Source organism: Hyla sarda, chromosome 4 (assembly GCF_029499605.1).
Source record: "Hyla sarda isolate aHylSar1 chromosome 4, aHylSar1.hap1, whole genome shotgun sequence".
Classification (NCBI taxonomy): domain Eukaryota; kingdom Metazoa; phylum Chordata; class Amphibia; order Anura; family Hylidae; genus Hyla; species Hyla sarda.
Window position 1 is genome coordinate 14,742,554 of NC_079192.1, and position 13,694 is coordinate 14,756,247.

The 13,694-nt window shown below is 44.8% G+C and overlaps 1 protein-coding gene across 4 annotated transcripts in view; it reads right to left on the minus strand.

The window, feature by feature from the left end:
- LOC130367572 (acetylcholine receptor subunit epsilon-like) overlaps positions 1-13,694 on the minus strand; it is a 53,030-nt gene that overhangs the window by 15,946 nt on the left and 23,390 nt on the right. For 3 of the 4 annotated variants that reach the window (XM_056570068.1, XM_056570065.1, XM_056570067.1), the window contains exons 2-7: positions 4,783-4,919; positions 4,657-4,701; positions 3,421-3,530; positions 3,172-3,327; positions 2,865-2,968; positions 1,178-1,378 (exon numbers count right to left, since the gene is read on the minus strand). In XM_056570068.1, the coding sequence (XP_056426043.1) occupies positions 1,178-1,378; positions 2,865-2,968; positions 3,172-3,327; positions 3,421-3,455 (496 nt within the window). In that variant the 5' untranslated portion in view covers positions 3,456-3,530; positions 4,657-4,701; positions 4,783-4,919. Of the gene's footprint in view, positions 1-1,177; positions 1,379-2,864; positions 2,969-3,171; positions 3,328-3,420; positions 3,531-4,656; positions 4,702-4,782; positions 4,920-8,370; positions 8,471-13,694 lie in introns of those variants that run through there. The other variant, XM_056570064.1, reaches the window with a different exon arrangement.

Consider the following 13,694-nt stretch of genomic DNA (forward strand, 5'->3'; position numbering starts at 1 on the left):
ACCAAAACAAGAGCTGTGGGTGGATATACAATCAAATGACCCAGTGGGGTGCCGACAAGTGAATCTAGAGGAGGCACAATCCACGATCGATAGAAAAAAGAAATAAGGTGGGCACTCACCCAGTGACAGGTCAACGTTCTTTATTGGTAGTTCAAGGTCCGTTCATGCCCGGTGCTGTGGTAGGGAGTTGCGGCCGTCAATAAGCCGACTGAGCGGCCTCCGCCGCTCAGTCGGCTTATTGCCGATCGCAACTCCCTACACGATTTTATAACTTAAAGGGGTTATCCAGGAAAAAAAACTTTTTTTTATATATATATCAACTGGCTCTAGAAAGTTAAACAAATTTGTAAATAACTTCTATTAAAAAAATCTTCATCCTTTCAGTACTTATGAGCTTCTGAAGTTGAGTTGTTCTTTCCTGTCTAAGTGCTCTCTGATGACACGTGTCTCGGGAACCGCCCAGTTTAGAAGCAAATCCCCATAGCAAACCTATTCTACTCTGTGCAGTTCCCGAGACAAGCAGAGATGTCAGCAGAGAGCACTGTTGCCAGACAGAAAACAACATCTCAACTTCAGCAGCTGATAATTATTGAAAGGATTAAGATTTTTTAATAGAAGTCATTTACAAATCTGTTTAACTTTCTGGAGCCAGTTGACATAAAAAAAAAGTTTTTTCCTGGAATACCCCTTTAAAAAGGGCAATCCGACTTGAGTACAAGATTTTATAACTTTAAATCGTTTAAAATCGTATATAAAGTCGGATCCATTGACCTCCATTAAAAAAAATCGGATCCATTACACACATCCGATTTGATCCGCATCCGATTTCCCACGATTTTTGTTCGGGTCTGAAATCGGGTTTGACCACGATTTCAGACCCGAACCAAAATCGTGTGAAATCGGATGCGGATCAAATCGGATGTGTTTAATGGATCCGATTTTTTTAATGGAGGTCAATGGATCTGACTTTATATACGATTTAAAGTTATAAAATCTTGTACTCAAGTCGGATGGAGAAATCGTGATGTGAACGAAGCCTTAAAGAACTTACATTGGATGGTGTCCACATACTTCTGCCCATATTGGATATGCTAAAATAAATCTGTTGCCACATCCAGAAGGTGTCGAGACCTTTTACCGAAATCTTTGGGTGGAATTACAGAATATTGCTCTTTACCTTTGGCTGGAAGGAAGTACACCAATACGGCCAGAGATGAAATCAGGACACACGGCACAATGACGTTGATGATGTAGAACAAGGGTTTTCGCTGGATGATCAAGTAGAAGCTTATCTGCTGGTAATCCAGGTCTTCTGGGGTATACGCCTTGTTTATAACCTTCTTTGCAGGCCGGTGCCTTATTGCCCACTCTCCATTCTCTGGAATCAGCACATTATGGAGGTAAAGGATACACAACATGATGACAATGTCTGGTTTAGTGATGTCATTGCATATAAGGGTTAATTCTTTAGGAGGCCAGAAAGCTTGTTCTGGTCTACGGTCATATAGTTTGTATGACAAATAGTGTTGAGCACGAATATTCGTAATGCAAATTTTTATTGCGAATATCGGCACTTCGCAATTTAGCAAATATTTACAATATAGTGCTATATATTCGTAATGAGGAATATTGTTTTTTTTTTTGTTGTTTTTTTTCCACATACAAATTTTCGCATGGGAAAAAAAAAAGTGAACAGACAGCGAATATGCGAATTCCGTAAACATAGGACAAATAATCATCAAAATAATCGCGAAATATCGCGAATTTCGAATATGGCCCCTGCCGCTCATCACTAATGACAAACTTGATTCCTAGTAGATGTGCCGTGTCTGGTTGATAGGAATCATTTTGCCTTCCTGCTGCATCAGAAATATTTTCCCCTTTGTTGTTCCCTTCTCTCCTTCCCGTTTTTATTTATTTTTATTTTTTTTGTACCCCCTTTTCATTTTGCTCTGAAAATCAATAAAGAAAGAAAGCTTTCTATGTAGGGTGAATAATAAGGTGTAGAGGCTATAGTATCCATAATGTCTTTGTAGGGTCAACAATAAGGTGTAGAGGCTATAGTATCCATAATGTCTTTGTAGGGTCAACAATAAGGTCTAGAGGCTATAGTATCCATAATGTCTTTGTAGGGTCAACAATAAGGTGTAGAGGCTATAGTATTCATAATGTCTTTGTAGGGTCAACAATAAGGTCTAGAGGCTATAGTATCCATAATGTCTTTGTAGGGTCAACAATAAGGTCTAGAGGCTATAGTATCCATAATGTCTTTGTAGGGTCAACAATAAGGTGTAGAGGCTATAGTATCCATAATGTCTTTGTAGGGTCAACAATAAGGTCTATGAGGCTATAGTATCCATAATGTCTTTGTAGGGTCAACAATAAGGTCTAGAGGCTATAGAATCCATAATGTCTTTGTAGGGTCAACAATAAGGTCTAGAGGCTATAATATCCATAATTACTTTGTAGGGTCAACAATAAGGTGTAGAGGCTATAGTATCCATAATGTCTTTGTAGGATCAACAATAAGGTCTAGAGGCTATAGTATCCATAATGTCTTTGTAGGGTCAACAATAAGGTCTAGAGGCTATAGAATTCATAATGTCTCTGTAGGGTCAACCCGTTGGGGTGACTTCCACTCTTTAGTGGGAATCATGGTAAAGATCATCCATAGGCCATCATGGATGATTCAATTTCTGACATCCTATGCGTAAAAGAACATCTATAAAGAGGAAACCTGTGTGAGATATACCATTCGGGTCTAGTTGTAGTATAACCTGGGTCTAGGGGTCTTCTTTAGGTTTTGCACCATCATCACTTGTCATGTGAGGAGATACAACGTCAATTCCAGTTTAATTCCTTACCTGTAAATGCCTCTGGGTCAATGTCCACCCATTCTATCATCTTCTGCGTGTCATCATCAAGAGCCAACTGCAGGTCAACCTCCTTAGAATTGTAGGTTTTAGATCTAAAAAAGGATGACCCAAAATCTTAAACTTAAATAGCAGGGCCTCTATTGCCCTCTGTTCTATAAGGTACCTTCCACAATACGGGTCAAGTCAATCTTAGGACTATACATCTAACTTTGAAGGGTGCCCAAGTTGTCATTGTACCAGTATGGGTTTATCTATAGTTTTCGGTATAGTGGGGAGGAATTATATATGTATTCACCTAAACACCAGTGAGCAATTCTGCCAGTCGAATGGGAAGTAAGTTACATCAACGCTGCAGGTACTCCTGAAGATGGCCGGAGGCAGCCAATACATATATCCGGAGCTGTACACAAGTACATTGGCATAGTAGGCCACTTCAAACTGACCGTCGATGCTAAAAGAGAATTATGGTTGGGAATGGGTTGTGCGGTAGTGGGAGAAACCAATTGTGGAATATGAGAAACCACATTAATTCCCATTCACTTACTTATTCTCCATGACTATATCCGGAAGCCATACCATGTGATGTGGAACGCGTACAATGTCGATACCACCGTAGTCGGATTCATTCCATGTCAGCCGGTAATCGTCCCATGTCTTTAAAAGATTAATTTGGCAATTACAAGGGTAGTAAGTTCGAAGATTCACCATACAGGAGCCCAGATCTTAGCTGCCTGGACCTTAGAGGAAGCTGACTGAAGAAGTGCTTTAGGTCTTGGGGTCATTGTGGGAATTTGACCCCTTATACTCTCAAGTAAGCTGGACTGGAAATATAATGTTCGAGGACTAAATAACAGGATCCTTGTTGATTCTACAAAGGATGTTGTCCAAGAATCTGTTGGGCCCCAAAATCTGCACTAGGGCCATCACCTATGATGTGCCCTTCATAAGACTTATCAAGTACAACAGAGGAGCCTTTAGACCCCTTCAGGAAACAGGGCCCGTGTACAACTGTTACCTTCACTCCCTTTATAGATATTCCCCTGTGTGGCCTACTACCGATTCCCAGTAAAGATGGAGCAGTACATGACCATTTGCTCTCCATTTAGGAGAAAGAAAGTAACAGGGAACAGGCCACCCAATTCTCAGGATTGGTAAGAAGCCCACAGGTGGGCCCCCAGGAACATTCCTGCCAAAAAAATATCTAAACTGCCAAAACTCCTTGAATTGGTTTTCTGGAACCATAATATTGATGGCCTATCATTGGACTAGGCCCATGAGTGTCCAAAGTCTGGCACCCTGACCAGTCATTAGAATGAAGGGGTTGTCAAAAAGTGTCATACATTTGCTTGTGGCTGTGTATGGTACTGCAGCTCATGTAAATCTGTTTGAGCAGCCACTACCAGATGTATGACATTGTACCCGGTAATAACGTAGGAGGTCATGAAGAATAAGCCAACAACATAACAGTTGAAAGTCCCCTTAAGGAATTTAAAAAATCCACATGCTGGCCAGTCCTCACTGGTTCCTTAAAAAAATCATCCCCAAAGGTAAATAGTGGCACCGAGATTTTATATAGTATAATTCCTTTAGTCCAGCATCTATTGCACATGTTGTGCAGGGTTATCAAATATTTTGGACAGTTGGATGGTCAACAAAGTTTTTTGGATCTTGAAGGGAGAAGTGAAAAGGAACAAGAGGAAGCAAATAAGCCAAACCTAAAATGTTCTTCAGCTTCCATTCAATCATGGATAGGCATTAACCTGACACATATCTTACTCACAATTAATATCCACACATTTGTCGTCAGAGTCTCTTCTCGTTCTTTCTGCCAACAAGAAAAATGAAGCCTGAATGAGGACCCTGTGTAATTGAACCAGGCCCGGAATAGCTCATGGAGAACACCTACCAGGGAGATGAGGTTGGTCAATGTTAGTTTTAGCTTTACTTCGATGATGTCCTTGATGGACTTTACTGGACGGGATTGTTTATCGTAGTTGGAGAAGAGATCCTCTATCAGTCGGGCCTCCTCACTGGCTAATGAACCTTGAGCAAGAGAAGACAACTGGTGTTATTAAAGAGGTACTCCAGGAACTAAACCTATAGCCCATCCTTTCCCTCTCATCAACCTATTTAATTGTCTAAATATCATTCATTAGTTATATAGAGCAGTTTCCCCTCTTTGGTAGTCACTTACATGCAGCTAGGAAAATGGGTCATCTAGCCATCTTCTGTGTCTCTATCTCTGAGAGCAGCCCCCAGCCTCCTGAGACACACAGAACATGTGGTTCGTGTGGTTTCTGACCTGCACTGATGACTCATTCTCCCTTTAGTGCTGTGAGCTGGGAAGTGTTTGCAGCCTCAGCCAATCAGACACTGAACCTCCCTCTGCTGCTCAAAGCAGAAGAGTGGGGGCTGCTCTCAGAGAGTAAGCTGTCCGGCAGAGCTGCAATGATTTCTGGGAAATGTAGTCTTTATAAGGCAAGGGGAGGGAAGGATGACAAAGAATATCAAGCAGCCAGAGAAGACCACATGGGCCACAAGAGCCAGGCATATCAGGCAGGCTGGTTTACAGGGAACATATCCAGGTAGTGTGGTGGCTTTGGAGCTTTTTTTTTTATTTTTATTTTTTTTTTCTTCTTTTTTTTTTTTCTATGTATACTTCCCTGAAGTACCCCTTTAAGTACTAGAATAAATTATACTACAAGGAGTTCATAGTCTTAAACTTTTAAAGTGTTCTAATAACTAGATCTGGGTTATATGGATTGTCTTTTATGTAGAGTATCACCAGAAGGTACCCTCTTTGATGTCTAGATTTGAGGGCTCCATAATGGTTCCTGGCTATGCTGTATCCAATGATTTCAAAGGACATTGGTGTTCTTCCATTTTAGTCGTCACTAATAGAGGATATAAGCAGCTTGAGCCCGCTAAGGTGTGACTATTGTCCATAATGGGCCGAGGGTTAAAAATACCTCACTTACCTTAGGCAATTGTCCACTACAAAATGTATCCCACCCTTTTTTGTTGACTGTGTGTGGATCCACTTATTTCAATGGACTTAAACATTGACCTTTCACAAGGCTACAGCAGCTACCCATTGAAGAACCAAGCCCCTTGTCTCTGGGGGACATAACATTTGACCATTGTACAAAATGGAGTGAACATTTGCACTTGGGTGACTCGACCCACGGACCACAGCCACCTGCTGTGTGCCCGCCTGGCAAAGGGACATGGTGTCTCCCCCCCCTGCATCAATCTGCAATCTAGGGAAGATCTCCCTTGGTCACTAGTAAGTCCTTGTGTTTCCATCACAGCCACCTGCTGTGTGCCTGCTTGGCAGAGGGACACGCTGTCTCCCCCCCCCCGCATCAATCTGCAATCTAGAGAAGAGCTCACTTGGTCACTTATAAGTCCTTGTGTGTCCATCACAACCATCTGCTGCATGCCCGCCTGGCAAAGGGACACGGTTTCTCCCCCCCCCCCCCCCTTACAGCAGTCTGCGATCTAGAGGAGAGCTCCGACCACACTGTCTGACTTCCTTATAACACACATCCCCTCTCTGCTGGGCTTCATTAATCAGGCCCCAGGTGAAGGTTTCTCCCAGATCCGGTAGGGAAATACACCCTTTACCTGCCTGGCTATCACAGTAGCTATTGTAGTGGTTGCTATTGAATGTACCCCACCATAGGGTCTCCTCTTGGGTGGTCAGATACAGAAGTCCCATCATGGTCAACCCAATGACTTGACTAATGTAACTGTACAATCTGATCTGTTCCCGAATGTCATTTTCCATTTGATGTACAGTCAGTTATTGCTGAAGAGGTGCTCTGAGAAGTCCCGGGGGTAACGGGAGACTGCCCCGGCTGGTGGATTCTCAACCGTATGCCTCCCCGCTCTCGGTGCTGCCTGATGGTATATGGCGGCCCACAGTGACGTCACTAAGGATGCCGGTAAGCCCCGAAATTCTTCCCGATGCATTTCAGAAATGAAGGAAGCCGCATTTGTTTCCGAAAATTTCAGGGCTTACCGGCATCCGTAGTGACATCACTGCAGGCCGCAAAATACCATCAGGCAGCACCATGAGCGGGGAGGCATACGGTTGAGACGCCACCGGCCAGGGCAATCTCCTGTTACCCCCATGGACTTCTCAGAGCACCTCTTCAGCAATAACTGAGTGTACATCAATTAGAAAGTTACATTTGGGAACAGATGACCACTACCACCGCAGTAGCTTGGACATGGCCATTGAGGTTCCTATGACCACCCCTAACCACAGTAGCTTGGACATGGCCATTGAGGTTCCCATGACCACCCCTAACCACAGTAGCTTGGACATGGACCTTGAGGTTCCCATGACCACCCCCACCACAGTAGCTTGGACATGGACATTGAGGTTCCTATGACCACCCCTAACCACAGTAGCTTGGACATGGCCATTGAGGTTCCCATGACCACCCCTAACCACAGTAGCTTGGACATGGATATTGAGGTTGCTATGACCACTCCCACCACAGTAGCTTGGACATGGACATTGAGGTTCCTATATGACCACCCCCACCACAGCATCTTGGACATGGACATTGAGGTTCCTATGATCACTTCCACCCCAGTAGCTTGGACATGGACATTGAGGTTCCTATGACCACCCCCACCACAGTAGCTTGGACATGGACATGTAGGTTCCTATGAACATTCCCATCACAGTAGCTTGGACATGGCCATGGAGGTTCCTATGATCACTCCCACCACAGTAGCTTGGACATGGCCATGGAGGTTCCTATGACCACTCCCACCACAGTAGCTTGGACATGGCCATGGAGGTTCCTATGACCACTCCCACCACAGTAGCTTGGACATGGCCATGGAGGTTCCTATGACCACTCCCACCACAGTAGCTTGGACATGGCCAATGAGGTTCCTATGACCACTCCCACTACAGTAGCTTGGACATGGCCAATGAGGTTCCTATGACCACTCTCACCACAGTAGCTTGGACATGGCCATGGAGGTTCCTATGACCATTCCCACCACAGTAGCTTGGACATGGACATTGAAGTTCCTAGGACCACTTCCACCACAGTAGCTTGTCCCTAAGGAACTCCTCATTTCACCAATGGTTCCTTCGATTGGATATTTGCTCGGGGGAAATAATTTTAACCAGAAAAGGACTGAAAACAGATGACCTGGGGTGTCTCCTGGTAAATCTAGATATGGGGTCCCCTAAATCTACAAGGACCAAGGTTCAGACTATGCCTCCTTAACAACCGATAGCTTGCACTGATAATATGACCATGTATGATGGTAGATTAGAGCATTGGAGATGCATAGTTATCATGTTAGCACCTTCTTCGATACACCTTCAGGTATCATGGGCTTTACTGCATAGAAACCTCACTTGTTCTCCAAATACGCACACATGGTGCACAGTGCAGTCAGCAAGACAACACAAGAGACATACGGCACACTGCTAGAACTATACATAGACAGAGAGACTCACAGATCAGAAGAGGAAGCAGAAAGAAAGTTCTCGACCCCCAACACATGATTAGATTGTAAGCTCCACAGCCAGCAATACAGGACAGAAAGAAGAAGGAAGAGCAGGAGAGGGGAGGAAACTAATGGCAGGAGAATGTGTCTCCCACAAAGAAAATAGTCCCCAAAAACATTTCTCTGTGATGCCCCCTGACCCTCAGTGCAATGCACAGCTGTCACCGATGTCACTGCTCCTGACAGGCCACACCCACTACACATTATATATACTGCATGTATGTGTATATGTAGTAGTGGTATCAGTGTACTTCTATTTCTGTCCATAGGAGGCAGTATTATAGTAGATATATTCTTGTATATAGGGACAGTATTATATTAGTTATATTCTTGTATATAGGAGCAGTATTATAGTAGTTATATTCTTGTATATAGGAGCAGTATTATAGCAGTTATATTCTTGTATATAGGGGCAGTATTATAGTAGTTATATTCTTGTATATAGGAGCGGCATTATAGTAGTTATATTCCTGTATATAGAAGCAGTATTATAGTAGTTGTCACGATTCGGCTTCCAGGTAGTGGATCCTCTGTGTCAGCGAGGGATTGGCGTGGACCGTGCTAGTGGACCGGTTCTAAGAGGCTACTGGTATTCACCAGAGCCCGCCGCAAAGCGGGATGGTCTTGCTGCGGCAGTAGCAACCAGGTCGTATCCACTAGCAACGGCTCTACCTCGCTGACTGCTGAGAAGGCGTGGGACAGAAGGACTAGGCAGAGGCAAGGTCAGACGTAGCAGAAGGTCGGGGGCAGGCGGCAAGGTTCGTAGTCAGGATGGGTAGCAGAAGTTCAGGTACACAGGCTTTGGACACACTAAACGCTTTCACTGGCACAAGGCAACAAGATCCGGCAAGGGAGTGCATGGGAGGAGGTCAGATAAAGGCAGGGAGCAGGTGGGAGCCAATTAAGCTAATTGGGCCAGGCACCAATCATTGGTGCACTGGCCCTTTAAGTCTCAGAGAGCTGGCGCGCGCGCGCCCTAGAGAGCGGAGCCGCGCGCGCCAGCACATGACAGCAGGGGACCGGGACGGGTAAGTGACCTGGGATGCGATTCGCGAGCGGGCGCGTCCCGCTGTGCGAATCGCATCCCCAACGGCCAAGACAGTGCAGCGCTCCCGGTCAGCTGGACTGACCGGGGCGCTGCAGGGAGAAAGACGCCGTGAGCGCTCCGGGGAGGAGCGGGGACCCGGAGCGCTAGGCGTAACAGTACCCCCCCCCCTTAGGTCTCCCCTTCTCTTTGTCCGGTAACTGCCTCCCCTGGGATGAGGACACCGGGAAAGAATGGAGGGTTTCCTCAACGGCAGGCAGTACAGCAGGAGTGGGAATGGGGAGGGAGGGCAGAGGGCGAGGCCTGGCACGGGGCAGTGTGACACCAGGACGGGGGCCATGGGGAGGCACAGAGGCTTGCCTGACGGGACTGGGAGGGGGGGAGAGGCACTTCCTGTGGCAGGCAGAGTCCCAGTTCCTGATCTCCCCGGTGGTCCAATCAATGGTGGGGGAATGAAGCCGGAGCCAAGGCAGACCGAGGAGGACCTCAGAGGTACAGTTGGGGAGAATGAAGAACTCAATCCTCTCAAGGTGGGGTCCAATAGACATGAGGAGGGGCTCTGTGCGGTAACGCACGGTGCAGTCCAATCTGGCTCCGTTGACCGCGGAAATGTAGAGCGGCTTGACGAGACGGGTCACCGGGATGCTGAATTTATTAACAAACGACTCCAAAATAAAATTTCCAGAGGCACCGGAGTCCAAGCAGGCCACGGCTGAGAGGGAGGAGTTGGCTGAAGAAGAAATCCGCACGGGCACCGTGAGACGTGGAGGAGCAGACTTGGAACCAAGAGACGCCACACCCACGTGAGCTGGGTGCGTGCGTGCGTTTCCCAGGCGTGGAGGACGGATAGGGCAATCCACCAAGAAATGCTCGGTACTGGCACAGTAAAGACAGAGATTTTCTTCCCTACGGCGATTCCTCTCTTCCTGGGTCAGGCGAGACTTATCCACTTGCATGGCCTCCTCGGCGGGAGGCCCAGGCGTAGATTGCAACGGATACTGTGGGAGAGGTGCCCAGAGATCTAAGTCTTTTTCCTGGCGGAGCTCTTTGTGTCGCTCAGAAAAACGCATGTCAATGCGGGTAGCTAAATGGATGAGTTCATGCAGGTTGGCAGGAATCTCTCGTGCGGCCAGCACATCCTTGATGCGACTGGATAGGCCTTTTTTAAAGGTCGCGCAGAGAGCCTCGTTATTCCATGATAACTCGGAGGCAAGAGTACAAAATTGGATGGCGTACTCGCCCACTGAAGAATTACCCTGGACCAGGTTCAACAGGGCAGTCTCGGCAGAAGAAGCTCGGGCTGGCTCCTCGAAGACACTCCGGAGTTCAGCGAAGAAGGCCTGGACTGTGGCTGTGGCAGGATCATTGCGGTCCCAGAGCGGTGTGGCCCAAGACAAGGCCTTTCCTGAAAGAAGGCTTACTACGAACGCCACCTTAGACCGTTCTGAAGGAAACAAGTCCGACAACATCTCCATATGCAGGGAACACTGAGACAAAAATCCACGGCAGAGTTTAGAGTCCCCATCAAATTTGTCCGGCAGGGACAAGCGGAGGTTAGGAGCGGCCACTCGCTGCGGAGGAGGTGCAGGAGCTGGCGGAGGAGATGGTTGCTGCTGCAGCAGAGGCAGAAGTTGCTGTAACATGGCGGTCAACTGCGACAGCTGCTGTCCTTGTTGGGCAATCTGCTGCGATTGCTGAGCGACCACCGTGGGAAGATCAGCGAGACTTGGCAGCGGCACCTCAGCGGGATCCATGGCCGGATCTACTGTCACGATTCGGCTTCCAGGTAGTGGATCCTCTGTGTCAGCGAGGGATTGGCGTGGACCGTGCTAGTGGACCGGTTCTAAGAGGCTACTGGTATTCACCAGAGCCCGCCGCAAAGCGGGATGGTCTTGCTGCGGCAGTAGCAACCAGGTCGTATCCACTAGCAACGGCTCTACCTCGCTGACTGCTGAGAAGGCGTGGGACAGAAGGACTAGGCAGAGGCAAGGTCAGACGTAGCAGAAGGTCGGGGGCAGGCGGCAAGGTTCGTAGTCAGGATGGGTAGCAGAAGTTCAGGTACACAGGCTTTGGACACACTAAACGCTTTCACTGGCACAAGGCAACAAGATCCGGCAAGGGAGTGCATGGGAGGAGGTCAGATAAAGGCAGGGAGCAGGTGGGAGCCAATTAAGCTAATTGGGCCAGGCACCAATCATTGGTGCACTGGCCCTTTAAGTCTCAGAGAGCTGGCGCGCGCGCGCCCTAGAGAGCGGAGCCGCGCGCGCCAGCACATGACAGCAGGGGACCGGGACGGGTAAGTGACCTGGGATGCGATTCGCGAGCGGGCGCGTCCCGCTGTGCGAATCGCATCCCCAACGGCCAAGACAGTGCAGCGCTCCCGGTCAGCTGGACTGACCGGGGCGCTGCAGGGAGAAAGACGCCGTGAGCGCTCCGGGGAGGAGCGGGGACCCGGAGCGCTAGGCGTAACAGTAGTTATATTCTTGTACATAGGAGCAGTATTATAGTAGTTATATTCTTGTATATAGGAGCAGTATTATAGTAGTTATATTCTTGTATATAGGAGCAGTATTATAGTAGTTATATTCTTGTATATAGGAGCAGTATTATAGTAGTTATATTCTTGTATATAGGAGACAGTATTATAGTAGTTATATTCTTGTATATAGGAGGCAGTATTATAGTAGTTATATTCTTGTATATAGGGGCAGTATTATAGTAGTTACATTCTTGTATATAGGAGCAGTATTATAGTAGTTATATTCTTGTGTATAGGAGCAGTATTATAGTAGTTATATTCTTATATATAGGGGACAGTATTATAGTAGGTATATTCTTGTATATAGGAGCAGTATTATAGTAGTTATATTCTTGTATATAGGAACAGTATTATAGTAGGTATATTCTTGTATATAGGAGGCAGTATTATAGTAGTTATATTCTTGTATATAGGAGGCAGTATTATAGTAGTTATATTCTTGTATATATGAACAGTATTATAGTAGGTATATTCTTGTATATAGGAGGCAGTATTATAGTAGGTATATTCTTGTATATAGGAGGCAGTATTATAGTAGTTATATTCTTGTATATAGGAGGCAGTATTATAGTAGTTATATTCTTGTATATAGGAGGCAGTATTATAGTAGTTATATTCTTGTATATAGGAACAGTATTATAGTAGGTATATTCTTGTATATAGGAGGCAGTATTATAGTAGGTATATTCTTGTATATAGGAGGCAGTATTATAGTAGTTATATTCTTGTATATAGGAGGCAGTATTATAGTAGTTATATTCTTGTATATAGCAGTATTATAGTAGTTATATTCTTGTATATAGCAACAGTATTATAGTAGTTATATTCTTGTATACAGGAGGCATTATTATAGTAGTTATATTCTTGTATATAGGAGCAGTATTATAGTAGTTATATTCTTGTATATAGGAGCAGTATTATAGTAGTTACATTCTTGTATATAGGAGCAGTATTATAGTAGTTATATTCTTGTACATAGAAGCAGTATTATAGTAGTTATATTCTTGTATATAGGAGACAGTATTATAGTAGTTATATTCTTGTATATAGGAGCAGTATTATAGTAGTTATATTCTTGTATATAGGGGGCAGTATTATAGTAGTTATATTCTTGTATATAGGAGCAGTATTATAGTAGTTATATTCTTGTATATAGAGGGCAGTATTATAGTAGTTATATTCTTGTATATAGGAGCAGTATTATAGTAGTTATATTCTTATATATAGGAGCAGTATTATAGTAGTTATATTCTTGTGTATAGGAGCAGTATTAAAGTAGTTATATTCTTGTATATAGGAGCAGTATTATAGTAGTCATATTCTTGTACATAGGAGGCAGTATTATAGTAGTTATATTCTTGTATATAGGAGCAGTATTATAGTAGTCATATTCTTGTACATAGGAGGCAGTATTATAGTAGTTATATTCTTGTATATAGGAGTAGTATTATAGTAGTTATATTCTTGTATATAGGAGCAGTATTATAGTAGATATAGGAGACAGTATTATAGTAGTTATATTCTTGTATATAGGAGACAGTATTATAGTAGTTATATTCTTGCATATAGGAGACAGTATTATAGTAGTTATATTCTTGTATATAGGAGGAGTATTATAGTAGTTATATTCTTGTATATAGGAGGCAGTATTATAGTAGTTATATTCTTGTATATAGGAGGCAGTATTATA